Source organism: Moschus berezovskii, chromosome 12 (genome assembly GCF_049115385.1).
Source record: "Moschus berezovskii isolate FMDL1 chromosome 12, NW_MosBer_1.0, whole genome shotgun sequence".
NCBI classification, from domain to species: Eukaryota; Metazoa; Chordata; class Mammalia; order Artiodactyla; family Moschidae; genus Moschus; species Moschus berezovskii.
Window position 1 is genome coordinate 64,542,973 of NC_142471.1, and position 20,041 is coordinate 64,563,013.

Below are 20,041 nucleotides of genomic sequence, written 5' to 3' on the forward strand. Positions count from 1 at the left end.
GGCCAGGGCCCTGCCTATGCGTGGCTGGTGTTCTGATGGGAGACAGACAGAAAGAGAAGTAAACTCACCAGCAGAGAACCGGGATCTCACCACTTAGGAGAGGAGAGACTGGGATGGGGCAGGAGGTTGGGGGAAGCCCACCCTAGTTAGGGCAGCAGGGAAAGCCTCTCCGAGGAGGTGCTGTTTAAACCTTAAGGTCATGAAGATATCCTCACAATCTCAGACCCCTCAGTGTCGGGTAGGATCTTGAACACGGTGGGTGTGCAGAATTGTGTTGAAATGAATCTAGGCCACGACCCTTTGGTCTGGGCCTCAGCGGCCTGGTAGCAAGTAACCGTTGCCCTCTCCCGCTTTAGGGCTCCCTAGCCCCACCTCCAGCTGTCACTTGACCAGGAAGAATTGGGTTACTTTGGGGGTGGGGTGGCAGGGTCCTGTGAACTTCGGTGTGGGCTAGCTGGGCTGCTCCCAGGCCAGGCTGGTTGCATCAGGGGCCGGAGAGAAAGCGAGCCCGAGCAGGGGCCGACAAGCTCCAGACAGCCTGGAGGCTCTCCATGGGGCTGGTTCTCTTGTATCTGGATCTTCCTTCAGGACAGTTTGCAAGCACCACCACCTGTACCACTACCACTGCCATAACCCCAGAGGGAAACTGAGGCCCAGAGCTTGGAAGCTGTCTCTTTCCCTGGCAGCAGCAGAGCTCGAAGGGGGTCTGTATATTCAGGGAGAAGAGATCGAAGGTCTGAAATGCAAGGATGAGGGTGAGGCTTGCCCCCATCCTGACCTCCCAGACCACTGCTGCTGCTAAGTCACTTCAGTCATGTCCAACTCTGTGCGACCCCATAGACGGCAGCCCACCAGGCTCCCCCGTCCCTGGGATTCTCCAGGCAAGAAAACTGGAGTGGGTTGCCATTTCCTTCTCCACTGGGGCCTGCTTATTTCCAGAGTCCTTGTCACAGGGTCAGAGATGGAAGTGGCTGGCGTGTGAAAATGTTCTAACCCAGCTCCTGCCCACCCCTTTGACAGATGCATAAACAAGGTCTGGTTGTCAGGGTGTGGGCTCTGGTATACACTGTCCACACACCTCTCTCTGCCCTAGTACAGAGCAGTTTGTCTTATGTGGGAGTCAGGATTTCTTTGAACAAAATTTGCGTGGATCAGTTATTTATCATACATTTGTTTATATTTTTTAAATGTGCTGCAGAGTAACACACTACAAGAGTTTCCTAAATTATGCATTCAAGTGTTTTCAAAATAAGGAGTGTGAACATAATGTGTCCCCAAATGAGGAAGGATCAGTGTGCATCATTAGAGTGATTCAGCCCTGACCAGGAGACGGTCGAAGCTTGTGTCCTGCTCCCCGGGGTTGCACACTGCCTGGCGCTGGCGGTTAGCCATGCGCGAGACTGAGCCATTTCCACTCAGCGGGGGTCCCATGGGTGTTTGAGAGTCTGTCTCTCCTGCCAGTCTTGCAGCATTTTGTGCACCGACTCTTGTAGCTCTTGTGTGCATGCGTGCACGGTTGCACGTGTGGTTTGCTTTGCAGTATTGTGTGGGAGCCATGAAATTTTAGAGGGCCAGGCTCTTGCTTTAAGCTGTCCTTGTGCCCCTTGTGAGCCCCGCACAGGTCTGTCCACAAATGGATTGGGTTGAGTCTTAGAGCCAGAAGTCCAGCTGCCTAATTTTCCAGATGGGAGCCTGCAGGGAGATGACCTGCCTCAGGCCACAGCGGCTGAACCAACCAGGTGGTCTTGGGGCTAAGGTATGCAGCCTTCAGAGCCGAGTCAGGAGCTGCTCTGAAGGTGAACGGGGTCTGTCCCCAAGATGCCTCATGGGTGGTGAGGGTAGGGACTGGAGCCTGGGATTCCTGGGGGCTGTCGGGAGGGGTGGGCATGCAATGTGTCGTATCTGTGTTCTCCCTGACGTGTCCCCATCAGCTCCACTTTACCTGCCTCCCATGGTAAGTGAGCTTCTCTGAAAATCATTCCCTCTTTTCTCTGAAATGAGGGTTTTGCCGCTTAGAGAAGAGCTGCCCTGGAGCTGGTCGAGGCGCCCTCTCCTTGTTTAACTTGGGGGCCTGCCCTTGCGGCCTGGCCAAGGGCGGGCTGTGCTGTGTGGGAGGACGGGCCCTGCCTCTCCTGCACTCCACACAGGCGCCAGGCCCACCCCTGGAGGCCCTCAGCCCCTGGGAGCTCCCTGCCCCCGATCTACCGCCTCCTCAGGCGTTGCCAAAACAAACAGCCCGAGGTACCTGGGTGCCCAGAGGCCCTTCCACACAGCCACCCGCAGCGGCACCCTGGAGGCCACCACAGTCAGCACCTTCAGCCATTTCCGTCTTCTCTCCTCCTGAAGGGCCAGGGCCTTCCAACTGGAACCTTCTCTGAGGAAGGGGAGGAGCTGGGGGAACTTCCCGGGTTGGGCCCCTGCCTCTGACTCTGGCAATCTGGATCCCATTACCCTCCTGAGAGGGGTGAGGAGGCCTTGCTTTAAAAAAAAAAACAATTGTTTTTCTTTTTTTTACTTTATATTTCACAGGAACTTCAAATAACTCTGTTTGTACACAGAATAGGACTCAGTAATAAATGTTTGTGGATGAAAGCGAAATTAGACCCAAAGAGGTTCGTTCATCGATTCAGCTCAGAAATGCTTTCTGAGCATCTGCTGGAGTAGCTCCCATGGTGAACTTTCACAGCCTACCAAGCCCTCAACACTCAGGAGAAGGTCAAACCTTCTGCGGGTTTCAGAGTTAGCCTGCCACCTAGTTGTGTGATCTTTGGATTAGGTGACTTAGTACATGTAAAGGTTTAGAACAGCATCTGACATATGATAAGTTAGTATATGTGAGCCATGATTATTAATCTCCTGGTATTTACCATCGTTCTCATAGTAATGCTGTAAGGGTAGCTGTTATTATCCCCATTTTCCAGATGAGGAAACTGAGGTTCTTAAAGGGTGAATAGCATGCCCAAGTCAAGCAAGTAAGTGGGAGAACCAGGAGTCTGAGGCTTCTGGCAACCCGACTGAGCTGCTTAGCCGGCTCCGGGCTGGGCATTCAGATGCCAACACTAACGAGACCAGGTGCTACCTTGAAGAGTTCTCAGCCTGGCATGGAGGCCGACACACACATGGTCATCAATGACTGAATTTCCGGAGGCACCACATGCATTCGAGTCAAGCCAGGCGGAGCGGGAGGCAGGGCAGGGCTGGCAGCGATGCCTCACAGCACACAGGACTGGTCAGTGGTGCCACCAGCTGGGCCTTCCCTCCTGGGCTGGAGGCAGAGCGGCTTCTGTGCCTGTCAACTATGCATGTCAGAGGAAAGAGAGGGTCATCTCCCCTACCCGCTCCCAGCCCCAGCCAGGGCCGCCTTCTCACAGCCCTGGGGATGTGGCATGCATGCAGAACAGGACAGGGTCTGGGATAGGCACTGGGCTGAAAGTGAAGGGATCTAAAGCCACTCAGTGGGTTCCTACCACTGTTCCAGAGTCCCTGAACCTCAGTGTTCTCATTTGTAAGATGGGAGTAATAATACTTGCCAGGCAAGGTTGTCGTAAGGATTAATTAAAATGATGTTTCAAAAAACCTCTTTATATGAAAAAAACTCTTTATAACCCTAAATCAAGTACTTAACGTGACTGATAATAATCACTGCCATTTTTTAGCTCCTCACACAACACGAGATTACACACAGTGCCTGCCTGATCCTTACACTAGCTCTTTAAGGTGGACCTCATGGCTCCCATTTTATGGCTGTGGAAACAGGTCTGGAGGCTCGACTACCTGGGCTCACACAAGCCACCTCTCTGTCTTCCAGACCTCCTGAGCTCTCTCCCCTTCCCGGCCCTGCCCCTTGCTAGTCCCGAACCAGCCACGCGAGGGTGTGTCTGTCAGGGGGCCAAGCCGAGCGAGGTACTCTTGCCAGGCCAGCCGCTCAGGCCTGGCAGCAGGGACAGGGGGACGGGCTTTACCTGCCCATGGCCCCTGGTTGTGGTAGGAGCAGCAGGCTCTTGTCCCTGCCCGTCTGGCGAGTGAGTTTTGTCGGCCTGTGAGTCACACAGTGTTGATGAGTCAGGTTTTTCCCTCCTTCTTGCCCAGAGCAGCTGGGGAGAGGGTGGGGGGTTTTGTTAGGAAACAGGACCTCCCTCCCTCTGCTCTCCCACTGTCCCCCAGTGCCTTGGAGCTACATGTTTTCTATCCAAAAGTCTGTGGCTCAGCCTGAGTCCCTACGGAAGAGGGTATTTGGGTGCTGGTCACACAGGCATGAGAGAGCAGGCCTCGGGCTGAGCAGAGTGGAGAGAGGAAGGGCCCTCCTTGTTGGTAAGGAGAGTGAGGCAGCTAGTCCAGGGCTATCTGACTCCAGAGCCCCACTCTGGGCCTCTCATTTTGGCTTACCCGCGCCTTTCTGCAAAGAGGGGCTTGTGAAGCTGGGTTTCCCAAGGCACAGGGTCCCCTGAGCCCTCTGCTCCTTGCCTTATGGCCAGTTCTAGCTGTGAGCCTTCAAAGGACAGTCCAGATGGTCAGCTCAGGCAGGCCTGGGGTTCCCCCAAGCACCCCCCTGCCAGGCCCTCTCAGAGGCCTCATTAAACAGTCAAAGCAGCCAGTCAGGCTGTCGGCCTAGTTCCAGATCAGTGCTTCTCAGCCCTGGTCACATATGAGAAGTGCCTGGAGAGCCTTTAAACCCCTCTGATGCTTGGGCCCTACCCCAGGCAACTAAACCAGAATCCTGAGGCCCAGGCACCCAGGTTTTGGACTTGACGTGCTGTGTTGTTGCCTCTCGAGAGTCTGCCCTCCAGGAGCTGACAGCCAAGTTGCAAGGGGACAGAACAATGTGCAGGGGACATGCACACACGGAAGGCAACCTATGACTCAGGGCCGGTGTGGGATGCTCACACCCCACAGGGCCAGTGGTGAGGTGCGTGTGGGCCCGGAGGGAAGCTCTGTCCTGTTGGATGGAGGTCAGGAGCAGGCAGAGCATGGGAAGGAAATCAGGGAGGATGCTGGCCTGACCCGGTCCATGATTCACAGGCAGTAGAGGAGAAAGGGGAAACAATGAGTCAGGCCCAGCTTGCTGCCTGCAAGGCCTGAGCCAGGCTCTGGAGGAGAACGAACGTGCTCAGATGAGGAGTCCTCTGTTGCTCCACAAGCAGAATGTTGTGGGCCCTGAGCTTCACCGTGTGAGAAAGTGGGTGAGCCTGAAAAAGCTGGGTTTCCAGATCTCAGGGGTGTCCAGCATCTGTGTGCACCTCACACTTGACCCAGGCACTTCTCACTAAAGCTCCCCAGGGCATCTCAGCATCTCTGAGGTGCACAGAATTGGGCAGGTGTGCGCAGAGAGTGAAGGGCTGGCCTGGAAACAGACCCAGGCCTTCTGACTCCAAGTTCACCCACTTAAGACAGGCCTGAAAGAAAGACAAGTGTGGACTGTAAATGAATGCCAGGTCGGGAGAATACAGAGCCACAGCCAGGGAAGGGTCGTGGGGTCTCTTCTAGCTGCAGCCCCAGCTGTGCTGGGCAGACTTGCTATTGTGTTTGCCTTGGAGGCGGAGGGACCGGTGCTCGGCGGAGGAAGCCAGAACCCCGGGGGCACCTGGTGCTGGGCACACCTCCGCGGGCTGTTAGGTGAACTGGTTAGCTGAGTGGAGGGTGGACAGAAAGGTAAAGAAGCTGGAATAACAGTAGAGGGAAGAGGACTCTTGAGTCTGGAGAAGAGCAAAATGTCACCCTGTGACGGGGTGGTGACTTCGGTGTCGTTCTAGAGTAGAGCTGGTGGCTTAATAATAATAATGGCAACACCAACCTCAGCGACAGTAGTAATGCCTCCTCTAGCCAGTATGGAGCTGGTGTGTGTGTATCTTAGTCTTCAGGCGGAGGGAGCTAGAGCTATGGTACTAGGAAGACTGCACCTCAGGTGTGGGGGCGTAGGTCAGTTGATTTATTATATATAATCTTCTTGAGCCTATTAGCTAATGAATATATATGTATGTATTTTCAGTCCTCCCCCTCCCTAAGAAGTGGGCTGTAATTAGCTCCCTGCTTCTCAGAAGGGGAGGCTAGAAAGTTTAGGGCGTTTACCCAAGGTCACGCCACTGATTTATGTCAGGGCTGATGTTTAAACCCCAGTCTCTCTGAGTCCAGAATCTTGACCTTCAGGCTCTGTGTCTTTCTGTCCTCCTGCCTGCTCCTTGTTTGGTGCTCAGTGAAGGGTGACTATAACACTTAGCTTTCTAACCACTTGGTCCATTCGACACCGGAATAGGTTTCCTCCTGGCAGTGAGTGTGTCCGAAAGTGCCCGCAGAGTCTGAATTGCCCCTAGTCTGCATCACTGAGCCCTAAACCAACCATGCGGAGTCTTAAGAGTCTTGGGCTGGTGCCCAAGTCTGTGTTTCTGTCAAGCCTGCAGGAGCTGTGGATGCCCGGTCAGGCCCTGGTGTTCTGGGAGGGCCCAGCTCTTAGAGTCCTTTCTTTCCTGGTGAGGACAGGAAAGGTCAGGCCGCCTCTTAGCTCCTCCACTCTTGTTCCTGAAGTGTGTTCTGCTCACTGCTTTTCCTATCAGAGTACTCATTATTTTGGGGTCACACTCGATGTTTTAATGTTGTAGTTATAACTGAGCTTTCACTGGCAGTGGAGTGGTTAGGTAAAAACAGTTTACTTACCCTTCAAACCCCCACCCTGACATGCACACAGGCAAAGGCTGTGGGGGTCTGGGACAGGTCACATGACACCCCCCCCCCCAGAGCCTCATCCTCATCTGTAGAATGAAGAGTCTTGGGTAAATGACTTTAAGGTCACTCCTGGCTTCAGGATGCTGCCAGGCTCAGGGGGACCTGGCCTGATGGAGTGGCGCAGGTGTGAGTGCAGCACCGTTGGCAGTTGACGTCCAGGGCGACCGAGTCTTGGGTGTCAGAAGTCAGGCCTCTAGGCACCCGGCTGCCAAGCTGGTGCTGGTATGGATCCTCGCTGCAGGGACCCTCCCTCCCTGATTGCGGGGCTGTGGAAAGCAGTGGCAGAGGTGACCTGTCTCTCCTCTCTAGAGTCCTGAGGTAGCAAGGGGAGCTGGCCAGACACCGGAGACCTTTCCAGCAACCTCTGGGGAGTTCCTGTTTTATTTATTAGCCGCCATCCTCACTCTCCTGCCCCTGGAAAAGTGCTGACCCTATGCTGTGCAGGGAAGCGAGCATCCATCAAACCCTCTCTTTGTCCCTGTCAAACTTAACCTCATTTAACCCCCTGCATCCTTCTGCACAGGATGAGATGGAGACCAGGAGTTCCCTATAGCAGGAGTTTTCAAACTTTTCAAAATCACAGCAACTCTATGGTAAAAAAAGAAAAAAAAAAAGATGGTAACCTTTCATTCTGTTCATTACATAAAGGAAATGAGCATTACTGACTTGGCTTGATTACAATAGTTGCTGTCTTTTACTAAGTACCAGGCAGAGTGGTCTCTGTAATCCTTAGAGCAGTTCCATGAGGTGGCAGTTACGTCCTCTTCACAGATGGGAACACTGAGGCTTAGAGTGATGAGGTGGGTCCCTGCACTCACGTAGGTGGTCAGTAACCAAGGCTGCCCCCACCCCCACACTGTCCATCTCTGAAGCCCCCATGCATACATGAGTAGCCAGGTTGGGGAGAGAGCCTTTGCTAAAGTGTCTGATAACTCACAATCATCTGTAATTAGGTTCCTCCTAGAGCCGGTAGTCCTGGGACTGTTCACATTCAGGCCAGGACTCTGTTATACCTAGGAGTAAAAATCAGCACGTGATGAGGATAGGAATATATTAACTATGAGAAAGAAACAGGCTGGGTTTTGAGGGTTTTTGGTTTTTTTTTTTAATTCATATGAACTTAAAACAAGCAGAACTACTGTCTGAAACACCTGATGTGCTAACTCTGCTTATGAAATACATCATTCTTCCCCAGCCAGCCCCAGAAAAGGAGCTGTTGGTTGTGTGGCAGCCTGGATCCCAGAGTAGGCCCTCGGGACTTGGGGGCTCTGCTTGTAGAGCTCAGAAAGGCCAATTTTTCCCTCGGGAAATGGGATGCAGGAAGTCAGCTCAGGTCAGGGTGAGAGTTGATCCCAGCCCAACATGGGATCGTTCTTTTTGCCTTGCCCGGCCCTACTGCCAGGGACCCTGGGCTGGGGGGCACAGAGCAGAGAGCAGATGCAGGGCCTGCTCCCCTGAGCACAGCCCAGTAAATGTGTGTGCTGCGGGCAAACGCAGTGAAAGCACACACTGTCTCCACGGTTCTGTGCCCTCCTTGTCCACACCCAAGCAGGGGGCCTCTGGGTAAGTTTGTTTTCCTTGGCTGCACTTTTCGTTTATCCCATCGGAAGGTTCCAGGCCCTCACTGGGCATGGTTTCTGACATCCAGGCCCCCATCCTCCAGCGGGTTTCCTCACTGTACACCTCAGGAACTGTTTCTGTCCCTCCTGGCCTGCCTCCCCCTGTGTTTCACCTCTCTCCCTTCCTGGAATTTCTTTTAGCAGATTCCTTCTGCTCCCCCATCTCTGATCTGGCTTCTGCCTCGCCAGTTCCTCCCATTTTTCCTCAACAGCTTTTTCACTTCATTTAATCGCTCATTGGGCAAACAGTGGCTGAGACCTGCTAGTGTGCCTGCCCCCAGGATTCCAGTGATGAACTTGAGGTGGTCCTAGCCTCATGGGGGAAGACTGGACCATCTCAGGGAACTGCAGTTGTCCCAGGCAGGATGCCATTCACAGAGCTGAGTTCAGGGCTCCCAGAGGAGCCTTGAGTCCTTCAACCCTGCCCAGGACCCCTGAGACCAGACTTGTCCTAGGAAGGGTTGCAGTTTAGGAAACCTGGGCTGTCACTTAGCAACTGGCCCCATCCCATTCCCTCCCTGAAGCCTGGAGCTGGGCCTGAGGGAGTGAATGGGGAAGATGGGTCCAGGCTGTGAAGAGGCCACGTGGGGAGGCCCCAGCTGAGCAGAGCTGGGCCAGCACTTTCCTTTCAAAGGTTACCCAGGCTCTGAGGGTCATCCTGGGTTAAGGCTGACTATAAATACCGTGCTTCCTGAAGGGATTACCTGGGCTCCGCTTCCCCTGCCTGCACCCTTCTTGGCCAGGCTGATCCTTTTCTGGGCCCACTGTTCTTTTGGACCTCTTATCCCCTCTGCCAGGTGCGGTACTTCAGCCACGTCTCTCCAGCCCCCTGCAGCCCTGCTCTGCCTGCCAGGGCGGAAGAGGAAGGGAGGAGAGACTTGAGTCTGCATCCTGGTCAGAGGGCCATTGCGGCCCAGGCCGTTGGGATGGGGAGGCCCTTGTCCCTTCTCCTTCTGCCTGGAGCCTCATCTCTCCCACCAGCCCAAGCACGCCCAGGCTTGTCACATAATCAGTGCCTCTGGGGAAAACACTGCTGGCCCCAGCCTTGGAGCAGGGACCTGGAGCTGGAGCTTGGTAAACGAGTGTGGAAATAGAGCTTGGGGATTGCCACAGGTATAAATAGAGCCGTCTCCCGGCTTGGGTGGACTGACTGTCCTGGGAAATCTCTGGTTCCCCTGGCTGGTCTCAGACTTGGTGTCACTCCCCAGTGGCTCAGGTGTGCCAGTCCCCGAAGCCACGATAAGGATGTCTTGGAGTCTGAGATGAACGAGTGAAGGGACTGCCTGACTTTTCCCTCACAGCAGGTCTTTCTCCTAGTTCCCCCCGCTGCCCTCTGCTGATCTCAGCTGTGATTCCTCCACTGCCCTCCCACCCCATCACTGTGCATTTGTCAGTTCCATTTTCCACACAGCAGACCCTTGCTGAGAACCGGGGCCACGGTGGCTCAGCGGGAAGCAGCCGGGAAGCAGCCCCATTGTCCTTCCAGGGATTCTTGAGAACCCCCTCTTGTGTAGTTATTCTGAATTAAGCAGTGTGAATCTCACACACACACACACATGTGCGTGCACACACGCTCATAGAGGCACTCCTCCTGCTGCTGCTGCTGCTAAGTCCCTTCAGTCTGTGCGACCCCATAGACGGCAGCCCACCAGGCTCCGCCGTCCCTGGGATTCTCCAGGCAAGAACACTGGAGTGGGTTGCCATTTCCTTCTCCAATGCAAGAAAGTGAAAAGTGAAAGTGAAGTCGCTTGGTCATGTCCGACTCTTCACTATCCCATGGACTGAAGCCTCCCAGGCTCCTCCGTCCATGGGATTTTCCAGGCAAGAGTACTGGAGTGGGGTGCCATTGCCTTCTCCGAGAGGCACTCCAGCTCTGTGCAAATTGGAAAGGACCTTTAATGTTCTCTCTCCCACTCTTCTTTCAGTACCCTCCCCTGGGGGTGATATATCACCAGACACCATTCATTATCTGGCCAAACCACAGCATCCACCATCATTATCCTCCCCCGACCCAGACATCGTGCCCTCTGTTTTCTTCTTTCTTTACCCTCTGAATCTGCTCTCAGCAGCGACTCTGGAGGTGATCCGTTGAACTTGCTGATGTTAGGGTGTGGATGAGCATGCCAGCTACACTTCTGTTTTGCTGTGTTCGGTGTGGGGTTTGTCAGTCAGAATTGAGTGTGTACCCCAGCCTCACCCTCCAGCTCTGGTCCTCACACTGGTGGTGTTTCAGGCAACCCTGCAAGACACCAGCTTTTGCCTCTGCTCAGAAACTTACATTCTCTTTTCAGTTCCCTGCCCACCACAATCACAGAAACCCAGGAATATCATGGGCATTTTATCCCTCCCCAGACAAGCAGGTACCTTGATCTTTTATTTTGTGATTTTTTTAATATCTCTTTTGTCAACTTCACGGTGGATAAGGACCATTTCTGTTACTCTGTCTTTGACCTGGAGCTTAACTAGGACAGGTGGAGACACAAGTAGAGGCCCCTAGATGCTGCTGCTGTTGAAACCAGCAGAGCCTGCCTGGCCCTGAACAGAATCACCCAGAGTTGCCAGGAACTGAAATCCTAGAGGCCGTGGGCCTTGGGTTCTCCAGTTCTCCACCACCCTCAAACCCCACCCCTTGGCGTCCCATACTCTTCCTACTTTTCTGTGGCTTCTCTTCAGAACTTTTTGTACCCCTTTTCCTTGTTAATAGCTTTCATTGTTAACAATTTTCATTAATCTTATTACTAAAGTATTAATCCTTATTGTTGGAAACTTGGAAAATAGAAGCAAAAAAAAAAAAATCATTGGTAACCACCAGTCAGATATAACCAAACATTTTGGTATAAATCCTTCCGGTCTTTTTAATATATATATATATGTAATTTTACATATATTTTTAGAAATAAAAGCTGGAGCACAGAGCACTTGCTGTTCTCTAACCTGCGTCTCACCATATCAAGGACCTTTCCCAATGCTACTTAGCCTCCTTCTGCCCCATCATAGAGTGGCTGCCAGGGATGCACAGATATGATACAGCCTCTCTCCTGTGCACTGAGTTTATTTCTAGAAAGCCAGTCTGAGCTAAACAGCTTTGTAGATGAATTTCCGCCACACACTTGTGATTATTTTCTTTGAATACTTCCTTAGACACCAAGGACTTCCTTGATAGCTCAGTTGGTAAAGAATACTCCTACAATGCAGGAGACCCCAGTTCAATTCCTAGGTCCAGAAGATCCACTGGAGAAGGGATAGACTACCCACTCCAGTATTCTTGGGCCTCCCTTGTGGCTCAGCTGATAAAGAATCCTCCTGCAGTGCTGGAGACCTGGGTTCAATCCCTGGGTTGGGAAGATCCCCTGGAGAAGGGAAAGGCTACCCACTCCAGTATTCTGGCCTAAAGAATTCCATGGACTGTATAGTCCGTAGGGTCGCAAAGAATTGGACACGACTGAGCCACTTTCACTTTAGAAACCGGATCACTGAGCCTGAGGGATGCACACTTTTAAGTTCTTTTGGTAACATAGCAAATGCCCTCCAGAAAGTTTGTATCAGTTTGTACCACATATAAAAGTGTTCATACCCTTTCCAATGCCCATAAGACATTAGGGAAATGAAATTTAAAATATTAATCATCAGTTTGCTTCTGTGTTTAGAGTAAAAGCTTTCTTTTATGTTTTTTCTCTATCTTGTCTAAAATTGTAAGCATTGGTGTTTAGGGATCCAGAATTACGCTTTCTTCCCTTGGACCTGGAGAACTTTTCCTGGGTACTTTGTTGCTGTGTTTGAGTCACTGCAAAGGGAGCCAGGCCCTGGCCCAGAGGCGTGGTGACTGCCCCCTGCTGGTGAAGAGGTGCAGTGCCAACTGAGAAGGCTGGGCTCCTGCCGCCGCCCTTTCAACCCTCCCCCTTCCTACCACCGCCCCCTATTCTAGTATTTTCAAGTATTTTCAGTCTAAAAGGACTAGCATGCAGGGTGAGGAACTTTTAAGCCTTTGTGTCTTGGCTGACGCAGATACAGTTAATACCTGGGGAGGCTCACGGGCGTCGTGTCCATCCTGGGGTGAGAAGTGTGTCTGACAGCACAGACAGGAAGGCATGCTGTTCTCTGCTTGGAGGGGAGGGGGCTCTGACGGCCAGGTATGCAAGCAAAGCCTCCTCCAGGCACGTGGGGCCTCCTCAGGTGGCAGCTTTGAAAGGTGACACCATGGGGCTGTGTTTATATTAGAGTGAGATGAATGCATACACAGTTACACTTCAGGTATCCTGAGGTCACAACCTCAATTGTCAGGGACAAAATCAAAACCTGACCGTGTAAGTAAGGGTGGCAGTTGGGTAGAGGATCTGAGCAGGAACAACAGATGTCCCAAACAAAGCCTCATCTCTGTCTTCTTTAGGAAACCTCTTTGTTAGAACCAGATGCTCTCAATTTTGACAGTGCTGACAAAGCTTTCTCAATCCTCAGCAGATTAGGAGTGGCCCGTTAACTGGGCCTGACCTCTACCCAGAAGGAGCAGCAGTTAGATAGAGACCAGGAAGAAGTGACATCTGGCAAAGAGGAAGGAGACGGGAAAACTATAGAAATGAGCTCAAGAAGTTAAAAGGTCCTGACATCTGGATCCTTGGGTGGAGGAGCAGAAGTGCCATATGCCGGAGGTCCCAAGGGTGTCACTGCATAAAGCCTGTGAATCTGGAGGGATCAAAGCTCTTGTTAGGGAGCCACCAATGCTAAAGGACCAAAGAGAAAAGGACTCAGAAATCATGAAGCCGGGGGATTTGATTGATCCAGGCAGAAACACCTCCAGGCCAAAACTCCACAACAAAACACATAAACAATTCTGTCATCCTTTATTTCTTTCAGCCTCCTTTCTGGCATTCGCATTTAAGCCTTTGATCCACCTGGGCTTTGATTTTTTGCGGCTGGTGTGAGGTAGGGATCCTGTTTCATGTTTTTCTATATGGAGAACCTGTAGTCCCAACACTGTAAAGAAAAGTCTCCAGTGTTTCTCCTCTACTGCTCTCACAGAACACTTCTGATGATAGTTATGTGGGTGTTTTTCCCATGCCCTGTTCGTATTTTTAAGGCTCTCATTTCTTAAATTTGGTATTTCATCCCTTGTGTCTGATAAGTCCCGTATCTGAAGTCTGATTCTCTTGCCTGTTGTTTTTGCTGGCTCGGGCTCACAGTGCCTTGTTTCTTTGTACGTTGTGATTAAAAAAAAAAAAAAACTATGACCTTATTATTTATTTTTCTTGGAACTTCATCTCGGGAATTCTTTGAGGACTGGTTTGAAGTTGTTTTCCTACAAAGAGGATTTGCATTTCCTTGTGCTAACCCAGGAGCACTTCAGATTAAACGTCTGGCTTGAGAGTTTTCTGTCTGCACAGGTCGTGGCACACCCACAGGAGGGCCGTGTGTGGATTCAGTGTGACCTGTGGTGGGACCCACACTCTGTTGTCACTTGCTCTGTGACTGCAGGCCAAGTCATTCAGTCTCTCTGCCTGGCCCTCTGTCTGTGAAACAGCAATAATAATGCCTACCACCTCAAGCCATTGGAAGGGTGAAACCGGATGATGTATGAAAAGTGCTTCCACAAGTTTTCTTTCACACAGTTGGTAGACAGTGAATGTCTTCCTCTTCCCTTGAGGAACCCCACTTCTGCTCCAGCCCAGGGGTCCTGCCTCAGCTTTAGTTCCCCATCTTTCCTAGGATCTGAGTTGTAACAGGAGCCAAGGGCTTTCGACCTCACCCGTGTGACTCATTCTGCCTTCAGCTTTGAGATGACTGAGCTTCCTAAAGCCTTTGAGAGATGCTTCTGCCCTCAAGTCTTGACCTAGGTCCGGAGTTGTCTTGGGGGTCACTTGGGGCTGCGTAACAAGAATCGTGACATTTCACAGAATTGTTTTCTTCTTCCGGTGCTGCAGGGGTTTTTTGGTTGGTTGGTTACCATTCAGAAAACTTCTTTGTAACTTTATGGTGGAATGTTAGTAACAAGACAGTGTAAATGTTTATTATTTTTAGTCATGGGAATATACATGGACAGTAATATAAATGTGAAATAAACAGCAGGTTGTGTATTGGCACAAAAACAGTTAAATCCTTTTCTATAACAAGGATTATTTTTTAAAATAAATTGTTTTTTGTTTTTAAAACTATTTAGAACGCCAGCTCTATTGAGAAAAGTGAGGAAAGGGAGCTGAAAGGAAATGTGTCTAAGTGTCAGCAGTGGTTACTTCTTTTTTAAAAAACTTATATTTATTTATTTTTGGCTCTGCTGGGTCTTTGTTGCTGCATGGGCTTTCTGTAGTTGCGGCGAGCAGGGGAAGTGCTCTCTAGCTGTGGTGGTCAGGCTTCTTATTGCGGTGGCTTCCCCGTTGCAGAGCGTGGGTTCTTGGGCGCTTGGGCTTCAGTAGTTGGAGCTCCTACCCTCTAGAGCATAGGCTCATTAGTTGTAGCCTGTTGGCTTCGTTGCTCCATGGCATGTGGGATCTTCTTGGATCAGGAATTGAACCCATGTGCCCTGCATTGGCAGGCAGGTTCTTTACCAGTGAGCCACCAGGGAAGCCCCAGCAGTGGTCATCTCTAAATGGTGGAATTCTTGAGTAAGTTTTCTCCAGTGGCAGCACGGTACAGACGGTGGTCAGAGGGTGACCTTCTGATTCAGAAACCCTGGCGTTAAATTGGTACCCGTGGGGCTTCAGACCAGGGACAAGCTCTCTGGGTCTTACTTTCCCCATCTGTTGGGTCGTTTTGAGTCTGAAATGCCTAACCTGTGATCTGGCACAAGCTGGGTCTGAAAATGGTCGCAGTTGTTTTTTTTTTTTTTTTGACACAACTACATTTTTTTTCCAGATTTTTAAAATACTGAACACGTCCTATTTTATAATCAAAGAAAGAGAATAAAATCAAGACTTAAACAGCAGCAATAAAGGCAGTGTATGCTTTGCTGACAGAAGGGGTTTTCACCCCCAGGTTTGTGCAGTTTCCAGACTCTTCCCTGAGTCCAGAAGGGGCCCAGAGACCCAAATGTTCAGTGAGGACAGCAGTGAGGACTGGGAAAGCTGGGCTGGGAGAGGGCAGACTACAGTCCTGGCTTTCCACATGCAGAGCTTCTCCCTTCTGTCCCGCTCAGGACGCAACGAGCCCCTGAAGAAGGAGCGGCTGAAGTGGAAGAGCGACTACCCAATGACTGATGGGCAGCTGCGGAGCAAGAGGGATGAGTTCTGGGACACGGCGCCCGCCTTCGAGGGCCGCAAGGAGATCTGGGATGCCCTCAAGGCTGCCGCCTACGCGGCCGAGGCCAACGACCACGAGCTGGCTCAGGCCATCCTGGATGGAGCCAGCATCACCTTGCCCCATGGTCAGTGGGCAGGGCAGGGGCTATCTCCACCAGAGCAAGAGGGCTGTTGGTGGAAGAGAGCCAGTGGCCAGCCCCATGTCAGGCGCTTCCATGCAGGCTGTGGGTGGCAAGTGTGGCTGGTCATTTGTTCATTCAAGCAACCGTTACGAGCATAGACCAGGAGCGGGGACACCAAGAAAATGAAAGCACAGTCCCTGCTTGCCTAAGGAGGGTGTGGAAAGACAGCAGCACACCTCAGGGCAGTGTGATGAGAGCAAGTTAAAGATTACTCGCGGCCCTTTGGGATCCTCACACCTCAGGTACCAGCCTTCTGTTGAGTATTATTATATGCTGGGCACTGAGCTAGAAGCTTCTATTGCATCATTTCATCTAAGTTCATAACAGCCCCTGAGGCTGTGTAAAGCAGAGAATAACAGTGGAAGCTCTATAGAGTCAGAAACTGGGTTTTAACCGTGTCTCTTTCCTAACTATGTGACCTTGAGCTTCTCGAATTTAAAGCCCAAGTGACTTAACAGTTATAAAGTGGGGATACCTACCTCATAGGATGGGTGTTAGGATTCATCATTTAGTCCAGTCTCAGCTCGTAGTAGCTGCTTGCTGCTACTGCTGCTGCTGCTGCTAAGTCACTTCAGTCGTGTCCGACTCTGTGTGACCCCATAGACGGAAGCCCACCAGGCTCCCCCGTCCCTGGGATTCTCCAGGCAAGAACACTGGAGTGGGTTGCCATTTCCTTCTCCAATGTGTGTGAAAGTGAAAAGTGAAAGTGAAATCGCTCAGTCACGTCCGACCCTCAGCAACCCCACGGACTGCAGCCTACCAGGCTCCTCCATCCATGGGATTTTCTAAGCAAGAGTACTGGAGTGGCTTGCCATTGCCTTCTCCGAGTAGCTGCTTAAGATACAGGAAATATATTACTACGTGCAATACATTGTACCAGTAAGAAGATTGAAGCCCACTAGGTGTGAGTCATGAAGAGCAGGGCCTATGCTATTTCATTCATCCTTATAATGCCAGCACCTAGCACATATGCTCAGGAAGGGGTTGTTGAATGAACAAATGAAAAGTAATTTGCTACGGTTGAATGAGCCAGAACCTGGTGGAGTCAGAATGTCTACCTCGGGCCCCCACAAGCTGTACAAGGAAGACCTGACTGTAGGGTGGGTTTGAGGAGTGGGGTGACCATGACGGGTATATTTATCTGCTCAGTCTGCTATAGCAAAATACTGCAGACTGGGTGGCTCACTAAATAACAGAAATTTAGTCTGAGAAGCCCAAGATCAAAATGGCAACTGATTTGGGTTTTGGTGAGAACTGTCTTCCTGGCTTGTAAATGCCACCTGCTCACTAAGTCCCCATTGTGGGAGAAGAGAGAGCTTCCTGGTATCTCTTCTTATAAGGGCACTAATCCCCCTGGATCAAGGCTCCACCTAAATGATCTCACTTAACCATAATTACTCCCATATAGGCTCCTGTCTCCAAATACAGTGGTGCTGAGCGTTAGGGCTTCAGTGTATGAATATGATGGAGGGGACCCAAGTTAATCCATATCAGTGGGTCCCCAAGCTGACTCTGACCGCCCTGCCTTTCCCACAGGCACCCTCTGTGAATGCTACGATGAGCTGGGCAATCGCTACCAACTCCCCATCTACTGCCTGTCGCCACCCGTGAACCTGCTTCTGGAGCACACCGAAGAGGAGAGCCTGGAGCCCCCTGAGCCCACCCCCAGCATGCGCCGAGAGTTCCCGCTAAAGGTGCGCCTCTCCACGGGCAAGGACGTGAGGCTCAGTGCCAGCCTGCCCGACACGGTGGGGCAGCTCAAGAGGCAGCTGCACACCCAGGAGGGCATCGAGCCATCCTGGCAGCGATGGTTCTTCTCCGGAAAGCTGCTCACAGACCGCACGCGGCTCCAGGAAACCAAGATCCAGAAAGATTTTGTCATCCAGGTCATCATCAACCAGCCCCCACCGCCCCAGGACTGAGGAGCCCACGGACCCCTGGGCAGAGAGACCAGGGAGCGCTCTGCAGGGCTGAGAGGCCTCCTGCCTGGAGCACAAGGCCCCCCCACCCTGCCGCTGCCTTTGAGAGCTGTCCTTTTCTTCAGGGGCACCTCTCATGTACGGCTGCTGGGCAAGCCCTGAGAGGACCCTGCTTCCCGGGGACACCACGGGCCACCAGTGCTCAGCACCCAGGAAACAGTGTGCTGCCACACACCGGCCTTGCCAACTTCGTCAGAGAAAAGACAACCAGGGCTCTCCACCTGGTCTCTCTCTCCCGAGGCAGGTTCAAGCCATGAGGGCCAGCCCGGAGGCCCCTGGAGCCCAGATCTGTCCTCTGGTGCTGATGGCTGTGCTCACTCCGGTTTTATGCTCAGGGTCTGAAGCAGCTGCTGTCTCCCTCCCCTGACTCTGCCTTGGGCAGAGCCAGTGCCCTGGAGAGGAGGGGACCACGCGTGAGCCCCAGGGGCCAGGAGCCTGAGGCTGGCCTCTGCCTCTCCCAGCCCCCGGCACAATTGGCAGAGAGGAGGCAGTGGCTGGGCAGTGGTGGCCGGGGGTCTGCACAGGGCCATTTCCTGGCTGTAACCCTGGCGGTGGGGGGTCTGCAGCCTGGTCATGGCCCAATGGCAGGTCCCTGTGAACAGACATATCTGCATATTTATCAATAAAGCCTTTTGCTCCTTCCTTCTTGCTTGCCTGGCTTTGACTCTGGGTTCTCCTGAGGCTCTGTGGAGCCTGGAGCCAGTTCAGGGGGGTGTTGCAGGTGGGTGTACAGCCTACCCAGCAGCTCCGGGCACCACAGAGTATGGTGAAGCAATCCACAGACTGCTGGTGTTCAGGCCTGCGTTCTCGTGGGTCCTCAGGAAAACCCACTTAACCTCTGAGCCTGTTTTGATTATCTTTCAAGTGGAGATGGTGCCACCTGCCCTGCCCCCTCCCTCCGTTGCTGGCAGGATTCAATGGGATAACGGACGTGAACTCACTTTAAAAGCCAAGGTGGCACCTCAGGCAGCATTCGTCAACCTGCTGCTCTGCTTCTGCAGTTCAAAGGTGCTGGCTTCCCTCTCTAGTCCCTGAGCCAGGCCCTTGGGACTAGGGGATGTGCACTGTACCCTCGGTGACATTACAGTGAAATCTCTGACACATTCCGATGATGAGCCTGTATTGGCTTGCCACCAAGAGAAACAGAGAGCAGAAGGAGCTGGGTCTTTTGCTTCCTTAAGGGAGAGCATGCAGGTAAGCAGAGAGGGGCGTCTTAGATAAGGTGGTTTGGCTTAGGGCAAGCCACGTGAGTGTCACGGAAGCACAGGGCTGTGGTGTCTTTGGTTCACTGGCAGGTTAGACCTGGGTTGTGGTGAGCCAGGGCTTGCTCCCACAGATCCAGGTGTGGAACTCAGTGAAGCAGGTCTGCTCTTTCTCCAGTTGGGAGTAGTTTTCTTTCTCAGTGAGCATGACCACCAGTCAGGGCAGCCTGACAGTGAAACCAGGGAGGGAAGGATGATCAGCCGGAGCTGGTGTCCTTGTAGCAGGGCTTAGCCCTGCATTCTGGCCCTTTTGGTGGCTTCTTTTGAAGCAAGACTCTGTAAGTCCCCCAGAAGTCCCCTGAGACAGACGGGTGAGGTTTGCCAGGGACTCATGGGTTTCCCAGGCAGTGCAATGGTGAAGAATCCACCTACCAATGCAGGAGGCACAAAAGTTGCGGGTTCGATCCCTGTGTCGGGAAGATCCCTTGGAGAAGGAAATGGCAACCCACTCCAGTATTCTTGCTGCGAAAATTTCATGGACAAAGGAACCTGGTGGCTACAGTCCATGGGGTCGGAAAGAGTTGGACACGACTGAGCACAAGCATAACATGGACTTGCAGCCAAATGCAGCGATGCTTCACTAGGGGGCACTGTGGGACGCCAGAGACGAAAAGATCTGCGAGAGCTACAGGCAGAGGGAGGCAACTGCACTTCTCTCCACCCCCCATCCAGCACTGCAGCCCAGAGGAGACAGCGTCTGTGCCTCCCCAGAGCCAGCGAGCCTGTTCTCAGGACAGTCTGGGAACGCAGGCCTATCTTGGGTTTCCACATTTGGCTTTTCGGTCCCCACACTGGCACCAGCTGGGCAGGATTTCTAGGCATCCAGCAGGTGGCACTGCCATCAGGGCTAAGAGCAGCCAGTGGGTCTTTGGAGCAGCCCGGCTGCCCCGGCTGAGGCCCGGCTGGGCCTGAGCACTCAGGACAGGCGCCGGGCAGGCTCCTTCCTGCAATCCCCACTCTCAAGGCACTGGGCCCTCCTACTCTAATAGGCCAGGGGCTAGGGGTTGCAACTGTCCCATCCTTCCCGCTGCACTCTGGGGCTGCCCGGGGTGAAGG

At 52.5% G+C, this 20,041-nt stretch overlaps 1 protein-coding gene across 3 annotated transcripts in view; it reads left to right on the plus strand.

Annotated features, from left to right (window-relative positions):
* Nucleotides 1-18,365, plus strand: part of UBTD1 (ubiquitin domain containing 1) — a 51,809-nt gene extending 33,444 nt beyond the window's left edge. For all 3 annotated transcript variants that reach the window (XM_088842232.1, XM_088842233.1, XM_055424963.2), the window contains 2 exons: nt 15,460-15,687; nt 17,281-18,365. In XM_088842232.1, the coding sequence (XP_088698358.1) occupies nt 15,513-15,687; nt 17,281-17,666 (561 nt within the window). In that variant the 5' untranslated portion in view covers nt 15,460-15,512 and the 3' untranslated portion in view covers nt 17,667-18,365. The remainder of the gene's footprint in view (nt 1-15,459; nt 15,688-17,280) is intronic.
* The last annotated feature ends 1,676 nt before the right edge of the window (nt 18,366-20,041 follow it).